Genomic DNA, 21,835 nt, shown 5'->3' with positions numbered 1-21,835 from the left:
GACATTGTACACACAAACATTTGTTTTAATTTTATATTTAAGATTTTTCCAATCCATATCATTTATCTTTCCAGGGTCAAGGTAATACTGTAATTTCCACAAGTCATGGATTACTGTGACCAATAAGTCTATGGCTAACAACTATAGTTTAGACACACCCACATATAGTGCTGTCCATCTAAATTACCCAATGAAACTGTTATTAGTGTTAGTTCTATTGTGCACGATCCTATTTCAAAATTAAAAAAGAAATGAGAACTGTCATTGGTTAAAAAATATTGCTCTCAGATTGATAATAGTAATTTTGTCAGGGTAATATTACACATCGTAATTAGCCAACTATTCATTGTATCCTGTCATATTAGATTCCTGGATGCAATTCAAAGGACATTCCGCCAATAACTGAACCAAATGTAAGTCATCATGGTACTGTACCTCACGATATCTGTCATCAACCGGGTCATTATAACCATGTCCTATATCACCATTGGAGGGTCCACCTATTGGTCGATTACGTGCCTCTGATGATCTTACACTGGGCATGGTAGTCCCTGGACCTGCAATTAGGAAGCAAACATTACTTTATTCAACATTGGAGCAAGAAAAAAAATCTATTTCTTTTCTACTGTTATTGTGTCTTCTGTTAGCCTGCATAGACAGAACAAGGAGCACAGCATAAATATTACATATTCATCGATCAGAAGATACAGAAAAAACGTGACAAAGTGTTCCATAACTTTCATGAAAGTTAGACTATTTTCTATCATATATGAAATACTAACATTTATTTAGAACCACTGAACCCGACATGTTATTGATCTAAGATATAAGCTACTGTATGACCACTTCATACACACATATTTAATTACAGACTTAGAGCTACTTTCCAACAAAAGTATTTATCAGGTGGTTATTTCCAATAAAAGTATAGCAATTTTGGTATATATGGAAAGTAGAAACATCCAATCTTACTAAAAAAATACTGAATTCCCTGAAAAAACACTGCAAACACTGTCTGGCATGATATTCACAAAATTTAACAGTCAAACTTTAGTAATAATGCGTCTTTTACTTTCTTTTTGGACAACAATTTAAGAATTAACATCAACATTACCTGTAGAGGGTAAAGCTGTACGTTCTATGACTAGTTTAGGTAATATCCATTTCTCATTAGCTTCATCCCATTTACAATCTAGTTTAACTCTATCTAGATTACTATAGTTAGAATCTCTGCGTATACATGGCTGTATTCTCTCTAGTAAAGCTTCTAATAGTTTAATTTGCTTATCTTGTTTTCTCATTGTATCTAGATAATCTATACGATCAAACTCAAACTCAGACTGTAGATCTAATACTTCTCTCTCTAATCCCAATACCTGATAAATAAAACATAAATAATATTTGTAAAAAATATAATTTAGTGAAAAGGTAATGAAATCTTTCACCAAGATCTCAGGTTAATGTGTAACTTGTACTTCATTTACCCTACCCTTAGAACAGAGCATTCAGTAATGCAGTCATATTTTTCCTACAGAATTTACATGCTACATAAATTTCACCTTGCACTATAAATATAACCTGAGAGAGAGAGAGAGAGAGAGAGAGAGAGAGAAATGGGGTTTAACATCCACTCTACACAAACTAGGTCATTTTGGGACTAACATATGATTTAATTTTATTTCAATAATTCGCTTGCACGTAGAGGTCTTTAGCATTGGGAGGAAACCGGAAGACCCAGAGAAAACCCACGAGGTTGGACAGGCGACCCTACACGTTGTCACATACAACAGGGGAATCGAAACCACGTCAGTTGACTCAATGACAGAATTTATAATATAGCACGCACACACTAACCATTCAGCCATCCAACCCCCCTATATAACCTTAGGCCGAGAAAAAAAACCTGGTCCCAATTTTGTGGAGTAAGTATTCTGTGATATTTGGATCTGGTCTACAAATTTGTCCTTTATGGCCAAATAAAAAAATACCTGGGTTTACGGTTTCTTGGCCACCAAAATTAAGGTTGGTCGGGTAATTACATTAGGATGGGAAAGAAATGAATGGGTAACATTTTTTTAATGGACATAATTATTTGATTGCCCACTAAATTATGTAATAAATTAATTTACAGATTCAGAATGCTCAGTGATTTATTAATGCCCTCAGTGAATATAAACCAGAAAGGAAATACTTATACCTTTTCCTTTTCATGTTCAAGTAATTGTGTTTTAACTTTAAGTTCATCGTGTACATTATCAAACAACTTTAACATAATACCATCATCATCCATCTTAGCTACAGCTTCTGTATAATATATATTAAAAATATATAACAAAAAAGTTTGGATAATTGTAAAGTCTGAGTGTAATGTTATAATGCATTATGGATGGCCCAAGATTCATTCACTTGATTTGATATTTGTTTTGGTTTTTTTTGCAATGTCTATGTAGTTTGTCTTGTCCGCAGGTTTGTCATGTCGGTTTGTGTGTAATGCGGTCATGCTTAAGATACTAATAGAGCATCTGTAATGGCACACAAACAAATGATGCAACTTAAAATTGTTTTATGACAAAACATCATCAATACACCTGTAAGTTGAATTAAGTCAGTCTTTTGTTCTTTTGCATACATAAACAAATTAGTGAGCAAAGGGGGCACAATTGGTTCCCATAAGAATACCAATTACTTGATGAAAAATTACTCCTCAAAATTGAATAAATATGTTGTCAGCAAGGAATTCCAATATCCTTAAGTGTCATTATCACTGTATCTGTGCTTAGTGTCATGGTTTTTAACAAAATATGTATAATTATAATTGATGAAAATTTATGTATATCTAGAATTTCAAATTCTCATATCTTTAAGTCTAGATTTTAACTTACTACCGGTATGTGGAAAAGTGGCATGTGGTATATGTATGTGTAGGAATCTGTAGACAGTGAGAGACAGAGAGAGAGAAATAAGGTTTAACGTCCACTCGACACAAACTAGGTCATTTTGGGACCAACATATGGTTCGATTTTATTTACACAATTCGCTTGGGCATAGGGGTCTTTAGTAGTGGGAGGAAACTGGAGGACCCGGAGAAAACCCACAAGTTTGGACAGGCGAGTAGACAGTGAGTGTGACAGTAAATTTTAAAGAATCTACATCTGAACAATGCTACTGTTGGAGTATATTGTTTCACAGTATATTTGAGGGTCATCTTTGATAGCCATTAAAATGGAAAGGTCCTTTGTGAAACTATGGAAAAACTTCCTACATAATACTGTTTCAATGGATTTTTGTGCAGGTTTGGAATGCAATACAATAAAGGGAGATTGACATTTACATCCCCAGTTGTAATACTGAAATGTGTATGGACAAATCTATGATTGAATATAATGTCTTGCTTACTTAATGTGGCGAGTTTGCAATTAGCATTACCGATAAATTCCACAGAAACGAACCGTGCTATCCATATCTACAAACCTGCTAATTTAAGACGTTTTTGTTCAGCAAACTTTTTTCTAACTTTTCTTCTTTCTTTTACTTCTTGGTTGTTGACATTTTCACCTCCAACCATCTGATTCTCTAACTCTTGTAATCTAATCCAATAATCATGCAATTTTCAATAACATTAATTTTAAATATGATATATTAGACAAGGTAGTTTATTTTCTATCGGAGTAAAGATCAATAAAAACTTGTGAGAGTTTAAAATCATTTATGCAATTGTCTTTTTACTTTTGTTTATGATTTCATCTATATTTTTGGGAGTATATCTATTATTCTATGGCTTAATCCACAATAAATATACTCAAATTGATTATTTTATATTTAATTAAGAAAAAAAAATTAGTCCATCAAAAGATCTTAGAACAGATCATAATATGGGGTGCTGACTTGTTTTGACCACATCTCGTATATTTCATCAGTATAGAATGTTGACAATTATCAATTCATCATATCTTTGTAAATACTGAACTGAACTGAAACAATTTTAGACTGATATTCCCTTTTAGATATAAATTCAACTGTCACAATATTGTATTATACAAGAGATTAAAAATCACTTACATTACAGAGACTTTAGGGGAGGGGAACTGAAATTGACTGTGTCTGTCTTTTTTTGGATTTGCTTGTAGAGCATACCTCAGTAACCATTTCAAATTTCTTTATAAAACTTCCACTAATTATTTGTGCAAGGTCATGATATGTAGATGACCGAGTCACCTTGTATATTGTTACATTAGCATAGTTAATGTGATGTTTAATGAAATAAGTATGTGTAATATACCAAATTTCTGAATTCACTTCTGTATAAATTTTCAGATAGTATGGTATATGTATCAACAATATCCAATACAAATTATCTCACCGTTTTTTGGCTTCATCTTTTGCAGAGGCCGATTGTGTATTAGATGGAGTAGGGGTTAGTGATTTACTTTTTATTGGTTTACCAGTGCCCATTTCAGATTCTCTTGGTGGCAGTGCTATACTGGCCTAGAAAAACATATGATATATTCATTTTATATAAATTTAAACAAATAAAATATCTATTTGATAAATGCATTAACAATATAATGATTTTTGTAGGTAGTGTTTTCAAATTATAACTGGAATTTTTTTTACAAAGTCCACAACATAAAAAGCTACTTACAGGATTAACACTTTGATGAGCGAAAAGTTCTTCATCCAATACCACTGTTTGTCCTGAAAAGGTTTTAAAAAAAGATCTTTAAATATAATTTTGTATAAGTACATTTCAATAAACAAGAAGGTAAAAAGCAAAATGTGTTCTAAGGACACAGTTTCCATAACCAAACATAAGGCTCTGACACTTTTTTACTCACAATCATGGGAGTTATTTTGCAGACATCCTTGACAGAATGCCTACAAAACTTGGATTCCAGTCAATTAATGGTTACCATTTTGAATTTAATATGAAAAATATTGAAAAATTCAATTTGGAAATATTAAAACAATACGCCTTATTTTCGTGAATTCCTCTTATTTATACATTTCTTTATAGCTTGTCAAAATTAGGAATGTTGTCTTTGACTTTATTTGTGTCAAAAAGGCACCTTTGATAAATTTAAAAATTTCACACACTTATTCTAACAGCAGAGGTTATTTCGATTCCAGAAATATAACTTTTATTCAGAGCTATCTCCCTTTATTTTCAGAGAAGAAGTTTATTGGGAGAAATGTTTCTCGTTATAACTTAACATGTTTTTGACCCATTGTAATTATTCTTTTTTCTTTTTGAGATTTTGATGAATTCCATGACAGCAAGTGACGATGAATATGAAAGCTTTTATATCTGCCTGGCAGATCTAGTTATTATTATTATTATACAACACTTATCTTTCACATGCATGTACAATAAATATTGAACATATAAATATCTATAAAATGAGTATAAATAAATAAATATCTATAAAATCAGTAAAAAAAAATAACTATAAAATTGGTAAAAAGAAAATATCTATAAAATCAGTAAAATATTAATATCTATAAAATCAGTAAACCAGCGGCTGCCAGGCAGGATACGCCCACATTTTCGAGAGATGGATAGAGAACAAGCTAAGAAGAAAGTGATTTTTCCTACAATCAAGGGCCAAAATTCAGGAAATTACAATTCGATATGCGCAAATATCGAAAGGAATCGAGATCTTTGTGTTATAAACTTACATTTCAAGTTTCAACAAAATCGGATAAAAATTGTGACTTCTATAGGGTTCACAACTTTGATATACCCTATTTTTACACTATTTGAGAACGAAGGGCGGCCATTTTATCTGTCAGTTTTGGGCCGATTTTCACGGGTGTCGTGCTTAAGGTGTAACGGTGATATAACAATACGGTTTTTTAAATCGGATAAAAATTATGACCTTTATAGGGTCCACAATCTAAAAACGTGATTTTTCGTACAATCAGGGCCCATAATTCAGGAAGTTACGGTCCGATATGCACGAATATCGAAAGGAACCAAATTCTTTGGGTTATAAACTTACATTTCAAGTTTCAACAAAATCGGATTAAAATTGTGACCTCCATAGGGTCCACAACCTTGATATACCATATTTTTACGCTATTTGAGAATGAAGGACGACCATTTTGTCTGTCAGTTTTGGGCCGATTTTCACGAAATTCAAACACAGCCATCCTTAGGGTGTAACGGTGATTTAATAATACGTTTTTTTAAATCGGATAAAAATTATGACCTCTATAGGGTCCACAAGCTAAAAATGCGTATTTTCGTACAATCAGGGGCCATAATTCAGGAAGTTACGGTCCGATATGCGCAAATATCGAAAGGAACAGAGATCTTTGGGTTATAAACTTACATATCAAGTTTCAAAAAAATCGGATAAAAATTGTGACCCCTATAGGGTCCACAAGCTAAAAACGTGATTTTTCGTACAATCAGGGGCCATAATTCATGAAGTTTCGATCCGATACATGCCAATATCGAAAGCAGTCGAGATCTTTTGGGCATAAACCTATATTTCAAGTTTCGTCAAAATCGGATAAGAATTGTGACCTGTAGAGAGTCCAAAAACAATTGTGGACGGACGGACGGACGTCCGGACGAACAGGGGCGACGGCATAATACGTCCACATGAAAATGTGGGCGTATAAAAATAAATAAATACTGTTATCTATGAAACCAGTAAAATATAAATATCTATGAAACCCGTAAAACATAAATATCTATATGAATTCAGTAAAATATAAATATCTTCATTAAAATATAAATATCTTCATTAAAATATAAATATCTATGAATCCAGTAAAATATAAATATCTATGAATCCAGTAAAATATAAATATCTATGAAACAAGTAAAATATAAGTTTCTATATGAACCCAGTAAAATATAAATATCTCTAAAATCTATAAAAATATAAATATCTCTAAAATCTATAAAAATATAAATATCTATAAAACAGAAAAGTACAGATAATTGGAAAGGTTTAAAATCAATTTAACATTTAACAGCCTTTTGGAATAATAAGGTTTTTTTTTGAGTTATGATTTAACAGTTATTAAAGAAGTACAACTGAATTAAAGACAAGGAATCCCACTGTTTAGATGCTGGAAACGAAAAGATTGTTCTCCATAACTTGAAAGTTTGGCTTCATCACTGAATGATTGTAACATTCAAGAAGTGTTATAAAAATCTAAAAGACTGGACAAAATTAAAAAGGAAGGTGTCACATCATTAAAACATTTAAAAGTCAATAGAAGTATTTTAAATCTAATCTAAAAACAATAGGCAATTTACCAGTTTTGTCAATCAAGTGTTGTTCATCTTGCTGATTATTTGGTGAATTTTCTCTTTCTTCATCTCTTGGTGATTGACTTTTATTTACTTTACTTTTTTTACTTTCTCTTGTACGTGGTGTTAAACCTGATAGAAATAAGTTACATTTCAACTAAATGAACCGTCCCTTTACCACTTCAACATACTGCTCCCATTTCTCCCTCTTGTACCTAAAAAAAACCCAAGTCACCTGAACAGCTGTGAACTATTTAGAACTGTTTACTATTTCAGTGACTGGGTCAATTTGAGGTGGTCAAGGGAGCAGTAATTTCAGGAGGTTTTGAAAATGAGTTGCAAAACTCAATATAAAACAGATCAGTTTTCTCTGATTTTTAAAATGTAACTGGAGAGAAGTGGTTAAAGTGAGACATAATTCTGCCAATTTCCTGCTTTATTTCTATTTAATCTGCTTATAATCAAATTTCCAATAATATTAATTTTAAATTGATTTGATCCAAATTGGTTCAGCATGTTTTAAGAAACAAGCTAACAGTGAGGGTGATGTTCCCCCCGAAATAAATAGATGACATTCATTACTTACTTGCATATCTATTGATTTATTTTCTAATAAAGCATTTACAAATTAAAATTTTAAATAGACTTATTACTCTTCAGAACCTGGACAAAAAATATTCATTAGAATCAAGAGTTATTGTTGTCCAATGCATTCACAAATCAAACTGCTTAACACATGTAAGCTGATACCGTTGACTAATGAAGCTAGGCCTTTTAGTAATGACAATTTTTGTCATTAAATCATATAAGTGGTCAGTATTCTAAACTAATGTTTAGTATGTATAGAAAGTGGTTAGAAATTATACTGTTGTCATTAATTAGCAAGTGTGTAACTAGCTGTAAAAAATGTGACTATTTATAACACGATCCTAACCAAAAGTGGTATCATTCAATAGTCACAGTTTTAACACTTTAGTGACGAAACACCTACTTAATGACTACTGCCTGATTACTAACAATTTTAACTAACTAATACTCACTATGTATATAAACTGATGACTTTGATCTATTAATGACATATATTTTCATTTATAACAGTTATTTGTTGCTTAGTCAACGCTATCCATGTTGAAAATGCTTATCATCAAACTTAAATAATCTTATGGTATTGATGTAATGAATCATGGCACTAATCAATTAAAATCTAAGTTTTTGTATTCTAAAGTGATGACCAATCAAATTAGTTATCCCTGCTTCATCTTAACAGAAAACACTCATTACGGAACGTTGTCATGTTCAGGCATCAATACGTCGAAATGCTTATCTCTCATCATCAAATATAGTCCCTCTACTAACCAAATGAAATGGGGTTTAACGTCCTACTGTTCTGCTCTGAACTGGGCTAATGAAGACGGGCATACACCATACAGTGTGCTATAAGGGAAATTTTGCCCAGACTGCGGCACTACGACCTACTCTTATATCGAATTCCAACTGTCAAGAGATCTTTTACGTCCCATCCGAACGACTAGACAGCTGTCCTTGTCATTCCCTCCGTCCTACATCACCGACAAGGGGGAACAATGCCAGAAAATCTGGATGAACTTTCTCGGCCAATGCAGGGATCGAACACCCGACCTTCGGCTAGCGAGCCACCGCGACCCCCTTCTCTACTAACGAACGGAGACAGTAACTTATTGACATCTATTACTTTTTGTTCACACTTATTACCATATTCCCTGCTCTTGGATAAAGTAAAATCAGGGAATATCGACCATAAGAACTCACACTAATTTTGTTCAAATATTTTCAATAAAATCACAAAGCTTATAAAACATCTATCACTGTAACCCAGGTATCATTTAATCTTGTGTATCTAGCACTAATTTCTTTCACATTTCTTTAATATAAAAACATTGTTAAAAATTTTGTAAAAATCGTTTAAAATCACCAAAAATCAACTAATTTGTACTTATGTCCAGTTTAAAGCTGACTGATTAATTTTGATAATGAGTGTCCAATTTACAAGTATTTAATTTCCTGACCACTGTTGAAAAATTAATCATTATAGACCTACAACATTAATCAATTGGGTTGTTTATTTTTTAACAGTGATTGAGAAATAAAACACTTGTAAAACGGACACTCATTATCAAAATTGAATGGTCAGCTTTAAACTGGACAGAAGTACAAATTAAACAATTTATAGTGATTTTAATTAGATTTGAAGTTGCTAGTGATTTTTATCCATAAGTTGTGTTTGTGATATTTAATTTATTTATATTTGTGAAAGTGATAATGTCATGTAGCTATATTGTACAACAGAAGCTTATACTATAGTATATGTTTAATTGCAGTCTCAATTTTCAATGAAATATATCATATTGCATCTAAAATATCATATTGCATCAAAATAAGAGGAGGTTATAAAACATCTATACTATTAACCTTTTCCCACAAAATTGTAAGCATTATAAAAATAGAGTTAAAGTAAAAACAGCATAATAATTGTTCCATACTCAATTTAAACTATAATATTATTATTAAACAACAAATTATGTACTGGAAAGTAATATTAGGTGGGTGTTCAAGGGGAAAAACAATGTGAGTTTAAAACACACCATTATCGTATTGTTATTTTAAAGAATACAGTAGTGCTGGTGCCAGTGATATGTGCAACGACATACAATATTTTTGGTAAAGCATAGTAAAATGCTGGTTGAATCCCTTAATTGGTATGCCCACATTCTGTGTGCCTCAAGTTCTGTGACTTATCAACAGATCCTCTATGCATCAATGGCATACCCTCTGAAGATCATTTTAGAGATCATGGACAGACCCTCTGTAGATCATGGACAGATTTCTCTAGATCATGGACAGATACTCTGCAACTAATTCAGATCATTGACAGACCATTGGCACATCAAGTCTGTCATTAATGGTGAAATGAAATGAAATGGAGTTTAACGTCCTACTGTTCTGCTCCTATACTGGGCTAATGAAGACAGGCATACACCATACAGTGTGCTATGAGCGAAATTTTGCCCAGGCAGCGGCACTATCGCCTACTCTTTTATCGAATTCCAACTGCCAAGGGATCTTTTACGTGCATTCCAATGTATACATGGGACCTCGGTTTTTCATTTCATCTGAAGGACTAGACAGCTGTCCTTGTCAGGCCCTCCGCTCTGCACCACTGACAAGGGGAAACCACATCGGAAAATCAAGATGAACTTTCTCGGCCAATGTAGGGATCGAACACCCGACCTCCAGGCTAGCGAGCCAGCGTCTTAACCACCTAGCCACCGTGGCTCCAGATTAATGGTAGATTGTCAGATCCTTAGCAAATTATCCATAGATCATCTTCAGATAATTGAAAGACCCTACAGCAAATCAACGACAAATCCGATCTACATATATATTTGCATCATGATATGATAAGATTCAGTTTTACTCAAATTTAATAATTCCACTTCGGATTCAGATTCTTGACTAATATTGAGACAAGTCATAGGCTGAGAATATCCCTTCATCTGCACAGAATCCGCCAAGAACACTATCAGCATCAGTATGTGTTGACAAAGAGGCATACAGAATATTGGCATACTTTGTATTCAACTGGAGGAAATTAAGCTTAAAAAATGAAACATTGATCCATTTTTTTAAAACTTTGACAAGCAAAAAGTGTTCAGGAAAAGGTGCGTAAAACAATTTTGCAGTCAGCAATTAAAGCAAGTTCACAAGCATGCAATCAAACTTAATTTATATGATAATATCACTTACTGGTATCACTGTCGTCTGTTTCACCTAGCACTAAACCGACGGTTAAATAGATATAGAAATAGATATACTTGCTACTATACAGTATAAAGAAATTGTTGAATAACTCAGATGCTACCTGCTACTCTGTTTTCCTATTTTCAATTCAATATCTTATCAGAATAGGCGAGACAGTGGTTAAGTGGTTCGGGAACTTCAGTCTCAACCAGAATGTCCCTGATTTGAATCCATGATGGAGCAAAAAAACAAAGGTCCACGACTGCACACATTAGTGCACACTTCAAAGAAACTTAGCAGTTGGAAAGTGCAGGAGTTCATAGAAAAAACTAAACATATTATCTTGGTTCGAAAAATGACAAAAGTGTTGTATTGATGAGACACTAACCAGATTACTGGTACATTCCCAATCAAACTATTTATATAAGATTCAAACCTACAACTCTGTTATGAAAATACATTTTTAAAGGAGGTTAAAGAAATTATAAATATGTTTTTATTCAGTATGTGATAACATTTTCAAATGTGGAATGGTGTAGAATAGGTTTAATATCTCATCAATACAATACTTTGGTCATTTTGAGTCTAACATATGGTAACTTTCATTTTAAATGGCCTAGTCTTCTTTGAATTCCAACTGCCAAGGTTTTTTTTTATATGAACATGGTTAAATAACTAGGCATATTTTCCGTGCTGGCCCCACGGACAGAAAGTTCTTCTAGGGATTCAAACTGTGACATTCTTGCCAAGACGCAAGTATCCTACCGCTCAACTACTGTGCCCCGCATCTGTCAAACTCATTCCAGAACTAATAATATTAGCACCACAATCAGTCAATCATGACACATCTGAGTTATTCAGAAAGAGAACTGAGAAATTACATAATAACAGAAAGATGAAAGTCTGTTTTAAGTTGATCTTATCGTAATAACAAACTTTCAAATTAATAACAATTAAAAAATCAAGAAATACTGAACATAATTCACGATGTCTTAATAAAAAACCTGTAACAGTTTGAGTCAATGATAAGAATATTAAGCAAATTATATCTAAATAACTGGGTGTGCTCAATTAAAAGTTAAAACAAGGTTCCAGAACAGTTCCAGTGATGTCACTGTGCTAGCTAGCTCTACTAACATATTCACCAGCACAGGCAGAAAATATACTGAAAAGTCTTAGGTTGATGTTCTAGAGATATGAGTTTAAGAATTGATTGCTTGCATTATATTAAAGACAGATGTGATAGATACATATATCAGTTAGAAGGGATTAAAGAGGTAGGCTTCAACTAAATCTCAAACTTTTAAATTACCTTCAGCAGTTGATGGTAAGTGGTCTAACTGTCCATTTACATCTTGCAATTTATTATCATAAAAGTGACGTAGTTTCTGCATGTCTTCTTCCAATCTTCCTTTGTTAGTCTTCTCCGCTTCATACATCTGTTTCATTTCCGACATTTCTGTTTCATACTCCTATTTAAAATACAGATGTGACGTCATCCTTTGATGTTGTCGTACCATTATTTCACATAATGGTACGGGCAATGTGCCAAGCATACATTATTTATACTAGTTGAAATATTGTCCCGTGTGATGTATTTCATTGAAATGCATGTGCTGCATAGTGTAATAGTGTCTGTATTTTAAGATGTTTAATGGTCTATTGCACTGGACCATTTAACTACACAGAATTTATAGTAATATGAAAAATAATGTAATTTAACATCAAGTACAAGAGATTACATTTGTCAGATACATAAAATAACATTTCGGTCTAATATAGCTGGATCCAAGAATGCTGACCCAGGAGGAGGGGGAGGTGGGGGTGGTTCGAACCCGGTGTTGGCCGAGAAAGTTTCTCTGTATATGTGGTTGTGCACGTAAAAGAAACCTTTGTTGGTATCCACTAAAGAGTAGGCGAAAATACTGATGTCCGAGCAAATTTCCCCCATGCATGATGTATGTCTGTCTTCATTAGCCCAGTTGGTGCAGAAAAGTAGGACTTTAAACCACATTTCATTTCATTTCATTTTGCAAAACAGGCCCAAGGGATGTAACTCTATTCAAGCAGAAAGTCAATTTCGACTTGGATATAATGCATCATCCAAATTTTTGCAAACGGTCACACCATACACTTTTACTAGTTTACAATATACATGTATAGAACTATGAAAAATTTTGTCAAAATAAGCATTATCCAGATAAAACCATTGTCGCTGTAATTATTTGGGTCTCACTCATATATAAAAAAAAAATGTCCAGTTTTTTTAATATCATTCAAGACTAAGGAATAGAAACTCCAAAGATCACCTGTCTAAGTCTTTCTTTTTCTTCTTCTAATTCTTCACGTGTTATACCAGAATGCTCTATTGCAGTTTGTCCTTGTTTCACATTATTAACATCTATACCTGATAAATAAAAATATTCAACAAAATATTATTCATCATGCAAATTTATTCTTAAAATTACAAAACCTATTACCAAAATAATCAAATATTATACCCTACACGGGTTCAAGACGTAGGTAAAAGCAGAGGGAATTTTGTGAAATATGGAAATAAGAGAGAGAGAGAGAGAGAGAGAGAGAGAGAGAAAGAGAGAGAGAGAGAGAGAGAGAGAGAGAGTTTAACTTCCACTGGACATAAACTAGGTTTTTTCAGGACAAACTATGATTCAATTTTATTTCAATAATTCCCTTGCACGTAGAGTTTTGTATAAGCACCCCCTACTACTTGTTATGTACAATCGGGGAATCGATTCAGTGACAGACATTATGATCTAAAGGGCACATTAAACCATTCGGTCACCCACCAATCCCTTGAGGAGACAGAAAGATGAGGGTATAGATGAGGTATAAAATGACCTGTACCTGTTAGTCCATCTGGTGATAATGGTAACTTGCCCATCAACATGGCTTTAAGTTTCTCGATCTCTTCTTGGTACTGCCGCAATAAAGCATCTTTAGGATCTTCATTGATCTTGGGTTTATTTTTGATGTTTTTGGCACGGTTGGCGTAACGTAGCGTACTCAGGGTTTCATCATAGTTATTGTCAGCTGGTGATAGACAGGCCACCATCATGGTTTTGGTATTTCCTCCAAGGGAATCTTGTAGCAATCGTGTTAGTTTTGAGTCTCTGTATGGTATATGTTTAGATTTACCATCAACTAAAGCTGAGATAACATTACCCAGAGCTGACAGAGACAAGTTAATTTTGGTTGCTTCCTTTAATCTATCTCCAGTTGCACCTGAAAAATTCAAATCAAACCATATTTAAAGTCCAAAAACATACAAACAGGTATGTGTTTGAGGATTTTAAAAGATCATTGAGAAGAAAAGAGAGAGAGAGAGAAATGGGGTTTAACGTCCACTCGACACACTAGGTCATTTCGGGACTAACTCATGGTTCAATTTTATTTAAATAATTTGCTTGCATGTAGGGGTCTTTAGCAGTGGGAGGAAACCGGAGGACAGACCGTATAATACAGCGAGCGCATGCTAACAATTCGGCCATCCAACCCCCCCCATTCAGTAGAAAGATGAGTATCCATCAATGACTGATTATTCAGAAGAAAGATGAGTATCCATCAATGACTTTAGGTGAAGCAAGTAAATTTGTAATCAATGGTCTATCCAAGAAATTTCATTAGGATTTTCAGGCCTGGTTTCCCCCCTGTCAGTGGTGCAGTACTGACTACGGAGGGCCTGTCAAGTATATGTAACAAACTCTAGTTGTTAGGATGGGACAATAAACCAAGAATGTAAATGTAGATTCTTTCCATAATCAGGTCACATAGAAAATGAAATGTAATTAAATTGGGTTTGACATCCTACTTTTCTGCACCTACAGGGCTAATGAAGACGGACATATGTCATGCATTGTGCAATGAACATGAACAAAATTTTACCCTGACAGCGCAACTAAAACCTACTGTTAATATGGTTTACATATTGACTCACATATTTACGTGACTACTGATTCAAACTTTTGTCGAAATCTATGGCAATCAGAGGTATCTTTATATTACAGACAAATGTATTACCTGTTTTAGCTTGTCTTTCACTACCAGCCAAATCAACCAAGTTAAGTTTACCAGCTCGTATATGTTCTTCACCAGATTCATCTACATTCGCCATCTCCAGATAGATGGTAAATATAGAATGACTACGAGACGAGTCCGCATTCATCAATGTAGCACCTGTTGCTCTGTTTCTCCAGCCTTTATCCATAACTTTCTGACATTCACTTACATTATGTACAGGATGCATAGACAGACCTGAAAATGACAATTAATACATGTTAAAGTTTTATAAGAGAGAAGAATTTGTCAATCTGATTTTACATTACAATATAAATACAGGCGGGGGTTTGTTCAGTCGCCTATACGTTAACCAACAGCAAATGGTAAATCTAAAATCATGGTCAACAATTCAAACACAGGAAGTTTTATAAATCTCTTATAATTCTGCAAAAAGCGTTCAAAATGTAAAATTTAATATGTTCTATCTAATTCCTTAATAAACAGTCTCACCAAGTTTTAAACAATTCCGATGAGAACTTACAACCACATGAAAACTTTATTTCAGTATCTCTTTCATAATATTTACCTGTCAAATTGTCAATGCATTCAAAATTCACGGTCCAAAACATTTAGAAGAAAGTAAAACCTTATAAAAGGCTCCAAATAATAAAATTTGATAGGCTTCTTTCTAGTATTGTCATGAACAACAAATGTATTGGTAATCAGATGGTAACTTTTGCTGTTTGAGTTATGTGAAATAATTGAAAATTAAAAGTCTAGAACTATGTGCATAATTATCAAGACAGTCAGATGATAACCTTAACAGTAGGGAGGGATAACAATAATATACAAACATAGAACACGTATGTACAAATTTTCTATATTAGAACCAGTAATGAAATGTTACTTTATTTCGAAAGACCATACGTTCTGATACAGAGAATTTGTAATTTGTGGACTTGGTATCTTTAGGCCTTTGGAGCAACTGGTTTCCATGGCCCCCCACTGACATGATAAGAAAACAAACTAGATTGATTCCCCTTTCCTGCAACCACTCATATAGATCATATTTCTCCTCAGGTTTAAGGTACTATATATTTCCACGGATCCAAAGATAAATTTTATTCATTTTGAAAACCAGCGGCTGCCAGGCAAGATACGTCCACATTTTGCAAGTTATGGATAGAAAACAAGCTAAAAACAAACGCGATCTTTTGTACAATCAGGGGCAATAATCTACAAAGTCTAACAAAGTTATGGTCTGAAATGCCCAAATATCAAAAGTTTTAAGTTTCATTAAAATCAGATAAAAATTGTGACCTCTAGAGAGTCCACAACCTTCGTATTACATACTTTTACACAATATGCGTACAAAGAGCGGCCATTTTGCTGGGCAGTTTCATTTCAATTTTCCACAAATTAGAATTCAACCGTCATTATTGTGGAATGGGATATATTTAAAAGGTTTTTAAAATTGGAAAAAAAACTGTGACCTCTAGAGAATCTGCAAGCTAAAAATGCGATTTTTTCGAACAATCAGGGGCCATAATCCAGAGAGTTACGTTCGGATATGCGTGATTATCAAAAGGAACCAAGTTCTTAGTGTGTAACGGTGATATATTCACACATTTTTTTTAAATTGGATAAAAATTGTGACCTATAAATGGATCACAAGCTAAAAACGTGATTTTTTTAAATTCATGCGCAATAATTCAGGAAATTACAATCCGATATGCACGAATATCGAATGGAGCCAAGATCTTTGGGTAATGAACATGTATTTCAAGTTTCATCAAAATCGGGTGAAAATTGTGACCTTTAACGTGTCCACAAGTTAAAAACGTGAATTTTTGTACAATCAGGGGCCATAATCCATGAAGTTATGGTCCGATACATGCCAATATCAGAAGGTAACGAGATCTTTGGGAAATAGACCTATATTTCAATTTTCGTCAAAATTGGATAAAAATTGTGACCTGTAGAGTGTCCACAAACAAATTCTGGACAGCCGGATGTCCGGACAGACAGGGGCGACGACATAATATGTCCACATGAAAATTTAGGCGTATAAAATAATATGTATAGATTCAATTTTCCCATGTTCTAAAGGTTCTTTAAAAATTACAATACCAATACAAAGTTTTGTAAGATGATTATAGGTTAAAGATAATATGTAATTATATGATACTTCATGATCATATCTGGCAAACATCCAATTTGAATTCAATGCAATTCAAGTCATCATATAATTAATACTGAATATACCATTTTAATATGAATGCTTTAGCAAACCTGGTCAGGATCAGTGCCAGTGAACAAAATAACTCTCAACAATTGGTTAACAGTGCGAAACAGTTTTAATAAATTTTTGCTAATCAAATCAACTTTTGATTAGCAGTTTTGGTCATTTGAGGTGCAGTTACTCAGTATTAATTAAATTTAACAGTTTACTTTTTATTTGCCTTAATAGCCCATTTACATTACGGTAGCTATGGTTATTAAATTTTGCTGGTTATTGTCATTTTGGAACAGAATATATCACTATATATTGTGGTATTAATTTCAGGTATTAATTTGATACTAAATCTATAAAAATACTGTTCAACTGTCCATACAATAAATATTGAATATTTTTTTAACCATATTGAAAACCCTGAGGAGATCAACATACTTTTTCCTTGCAAAATGATACTAAAATTATATGCTAACATATTATTTTTTTCACTAATACTGCCATCATACAAAATAACAGGTTATTTGTCCAATAATTAATATATCACAATATAGTCATATTTCAATATCATTTTTCAAATATAATATTTGTAAGTTCACATATTTCACATCTATAGTCAGGTTCATCCTGTCAGAGCAATGGTGTTAACAATCTCTTCTACAATTGTCAAACACTTAAGTTGTTGGGAGGAGAGAGACAGAGAGAGAAATAGGGTTTGATGTCCACTCGACACATACTAGGTCATTTCAGGACTAACATTTCAATTTGATCTCAATTATTTTCTTGCATGTAGGGATCTTTAGCAATGAGAGGAAACCAGAGGACCCACGAGGATGAACAGGTGACCCTACTCCTTGTCACGTACAAGTGGGGAATCTAAACCACAGCATTTAAACTCAATGACAGACCTGATGATCTAATGTGCATACTTTAAACAATTTGGTCACCCCCCCCCCCCCCCAACTACTAAATTAAGTAACTAATAAAACATATATCCACAAATACACGACCATAACTCAATAAGATTGTATACTACAGCATAATAAATTCACTTTTTAAATAAGTTAAAGATGGGTTCCCAGAAAAGTATTTATCGGGTGGTTATTTCCAATAAAAGTATGGCAATTTTGGTATATATGGAAAGTAGAGATATCCAATCTTACTAGAAAAATACTGGATTCCCCGAAAAACACTCATGGAGCTTATACAGGACAAAAATGTAAGGGTTCCCCCTAATCAACAGCCCGACGATTAAGAATTTCTACATGCGTGATGTCAAAGGTCACACGCGAATATTGAGCGCTTGATGTAAAAGTTGATAAACTTTATGAAGAGTTAGACGTACAACACTTTCTGAGATAAAAATGACGGAAAAAAAACCCGGGTAGTGGATAATCCGAGAATTTAATTAGGATTTGATATTTGTAATAAATAGTAAGCGATTAAAGACAACATCGTCTTATGTATACAATGAATTCTCCTCTGATTTCCAAGACGTGATGTAAACATGACCTGGTTTGATCGAATTTTAATAGCAGGGCATTCCTTCGCAATTACAATGTTTGAGAAGGATTTGAAGCATAATTATGACAAATTAATTAGTTTGAATATGTTTTTAGTCCATATATACTATTAAATCACCCATCTTTAATATATGATTCTGACAGCTTACCATTTACATAAACACCTTTCTCTGGATGTTCGTGTAGATCTAGTTTAGCTTTTGCATCTTTTCCGAGTAAATCTCTAATTTCTTCATTATAAATCTCAAGATAAGCAGCATGTATAAGAAACTTGGTACCATCCGTAACAGATACCGTCTCAAAAACATGGTCAAATGCTCTAAAAAATAATTTTAAAGATTACATGTAATTTTTACATCGCTGCAGGTTTGGGTAATTAAAAGTAAACAAAACATCACATTTGAATACTGAACGGAGGAAGCTACAAATATTTCTGACTTCTTCCACAAATGAAATTTAAAGTGTGATATATATTTTGTTTTTAAACCACTTGTCAGGTGATTCTTCTAGTGTGCTAGTATATTGAACTGAAGAATCTATCATTCTACTCAATAGCTTCAGCATTTATTTACTCCATCTAGAAAAATTGATACGACTTCTCATATATTCAAAAAGTTAAAAGAAATAACAATTTTTGCTCATTCTGGCAAATGAAATGAAATTGGGTTTAACATCTTATTTTTCTGCACCGACTGGACTAATGAAGACGGGCATATGCCATACTGTGTGCTATGAGGGAAATATGGCCTATTCCAACTGTGAAGGGGGTTCTTTTACGTGCATGCCAATGTGTACACAGGACCTTGTTTTGGGGGGTTTTTTTTGTACCATCAACCGATCGACTAGACACTGTCCTTGCCAGGTTCTCTGTTCTGCCACACTGAAAAGGAGTAATTCGGACAATAACTTGTATCGTATATTCTTCAAATATATATAATCTATATAATGGTTACCTTGGTATAATTCCTCTCTGTGTAGGGGGATCTGTAATACCCTGCATAGAGAATGATTTACCACATCCTGTTTGTCCATATGCAAATATAGTTCCATTGTACCCTTCTGTTACACCCTATACAGAAAACAAGCAGTTTTATAGAACTTGTAATATGGTACAAATTTAATTCAGAAGTTATCTTCTTTTTAAAGGGGCTATCCCTTATTTGAATAGAGTCTCAAAAATAAAAGGCTGAGTTTGTTTGAAATTTAAACGCCAAAATATAGAGAAATAGTGTACTGACCGTATCTCAAAATTTCAGCTCAAAATATTGAGTCGTTTGGACGTGACCGTCAAAACTGCTTATCCGGGCACGTAACCCTTTTAAGATTTCGGGTCAATTTTTTCGTTGGGAGACCTGATAATCGATTCCCGTTCATTGAGAGGTCTATACAGTGATTGACCCAAATGCTATCATTGATAATGAAAGATAAATTTCACCTACACATTATTTTTATACAAAAAATGTCTGGTTTTATCTAGACACCGCATAATACAGCTTGGGATACCGGTCTCCATTTCCAGATGAAGACTGACGGGTTTCAGTTATTTGAAAACTTATCACAAATATTGAGTTAGTTGCTCGGCCCTTAGGTAGAGGATTTTAAGGCATTTTAAAACAAAATTAAACAGTTTTATTCTCCAAAAAATTATCGGGATTAGCCCTTTAAGTAAAAACACATAAGCATTACTAAATCTAGTCAACAAAAACATTTAAACAGAGAAAGTCAAAATTCAATTATCTTGTTTAATTCGAAATTATACCATTTTGTTCAGTTTTATTTCTTGGTATCTAGTACTATTATGCAGATTGTGAACATTCTCTCCTCTTCTTAACTGCATGACCAATCAGATAAATGGATCGAAAATAACATCAGATTTTAAATAGATTGTATGGTACATAATCAACGTACACTGCACACTGCATGCCTGTCTTAACTGAAAGGAGCTAAGTCGCTAATACTTTTGACCTAGAAATTGATACAAATTGGTCGCAATGCTTATAATAGTACTATGAATGTATATAAACTGATTTACATTCAATCCTTTCTGTTTTTACTGTGATTTCTAATCAGGTATATTCGGCGAAATACGACATAAGTCTCAATCAAATGACAATGTCTAGCGTCTGGTTATTTCAGTCTACACCGATAGTATTTATTGTGCATGCTCTCCACATAAGAATATGGCATCACCGTTTGACATGACTTGTGGAATAAGTCTAGCCTCGTTCTTCAAGTCCCTTGTTACAGATGGCGCTGAAACGCATTATGGTACACGATTTGTGTACCAATGGTAAAATGTTTATTTTGTCTTTAATATCGGATATCAGAAGCCCATCTTTTCCCTGTAAGATCACAACATCAATGTTGATTTAAATTGACAAATAATTTATGTTTCCAATGTCAAAGACTTTGGATGATACTGATTTACAGACTTAGCTACTTTAAACTCCATTTCATTCTTTGGTTATGGTACATTCAACTACATGTATTGTCAAAGAGAAAGCAGAAGTACAATCTATTTACCTCTACTAAAGGGTATGCTATATCATTATATATTTGTTCTGTGGTAGAATCTGTAAAGTAGGATCCATCAAATGTGAAATGTTTAGGCGGGGCTTTAGGATCACCAGGATTTTTAATGGTACAAAGACCTCTACTACTGTCCATCATCAACACATCTTTACAGTTCAGATTTTTCTCTCTTTCGTTCATAGGACGGCACCTGACGATGACCCTTACACATTCTGCTGTCATTCTGCAAAAAAAAAAGGAAGTAACATCAAATTATCGAAAATTAAATTTTCCAGTCATCACTGAGGTACCAATGTTATTGGTTAAGATAAATAAAACTTATGTATTTGCTGTAGTAATACTGAACTTCTCTGTTGTGTTTCTTTCGTGATTGTAAATATAACGACAGGTTAGTTCGTTTCTACAACTTTATTAAAACTGCTGGGCTTCGATGTTGCTCGTTCTCAATAAAATATAGATATTGGCTGCTCGGAAAGTCTGGGG

At 33.4% G+C, this 21,835-nt stretch overlaps 1 protein-coding gene across 2 annotated transcripts in view; it reads right to left on the bottom strand.

Moving 5' to 3' along the window:
* The window catches only part of LOC126824788 (osmotic avoidance abnormal protein 3), a 31,251-nt gene that overhangs the window by 5,269 nt on the left and 4,147 nt on the right, over positions 1 to 21,835 (bottom strand). Inside the window, exons 2-16 of one of the 2 annotated variants that reach the window (XM_050554171.2) lie at positions 21,344 to 21,575; positions 19,774 to 19,889; positions 18,970 to 19,139; positions 15,086 to 15,319; positions 13,913 to 14,290; positions 13,354 to 13,451; positions 12,357 to 12,516; positions 11,051 to 11,080; positions 7,274 to 7,399; positions 4,643 to 4,695; positions 4,361 to 4,485; positions 3,472 to 3,587; positions 2,198 to 2,304; positions 1,115 to 1,376; positions 436 to 557 (exon numbers count right to left, since the gene is read on the bottom strand). In XM_050554171.2, the coding sequence (XP_050410128.1) occupies positions 436 to 557; positions 1,115 to 1,376; positions 2,198 to 2,304; positions 3,472 to 3,587; positions 4,361 to 4,485; positions 4,643 to 4,695; positions 7,274 to 7,399; positions 11,051 to 11,080; positions 12,357 to 12,516; positions 13,354 to 13,451; positions 13,913 to 14,290; positions 15,086 to 15,319; positions 18,970 to 19,139; positions 19,774 to 19,889; positions 21,344 to 21,574 (2,328 nt within the window). In that variant the 5' untranslated portion in view covers position 21,575. The remainder of the gene's footprint in view (positions 1 to 435; positions 558 to 1,114; positions 1,377 to 2,197; positions 2,305 to 3,471; positions 3,588 to 4,360; positions 4,486 to 4,642; positions 4,696 to 7,273; positions 7,400 to 11,050; positions 11,081 to 12,356; positions 12,517 to 13,353; positions 13,452 to 13,912; positions 14,291 to 15,085; positions 15,320 to 18,969; positions 19,140 to 19,773; positions 19,890 to 21,343; positions 21,576 to 21,835) is intronic. The other variant, XM_050554173.2, reaches the window with a different exon arrangement.

The sequence above is a fragment of the Patella vulgata genome, chromosome 6 (assembly GCF_932274485.2).
Source record: "Patella vulgata chromosome 6, xgPatVulg1.2, whole genome shotgun sequence".
Taxonomy (NCBI): domain Eukaryota; kingdom Metazoa; phylum Mollusca; class Gastropoda; family Patellidae; genus Patella; species Patella vulgata.
This window is presented reverse-complemented; position numbering and strand designations above follow the sequence as displayed.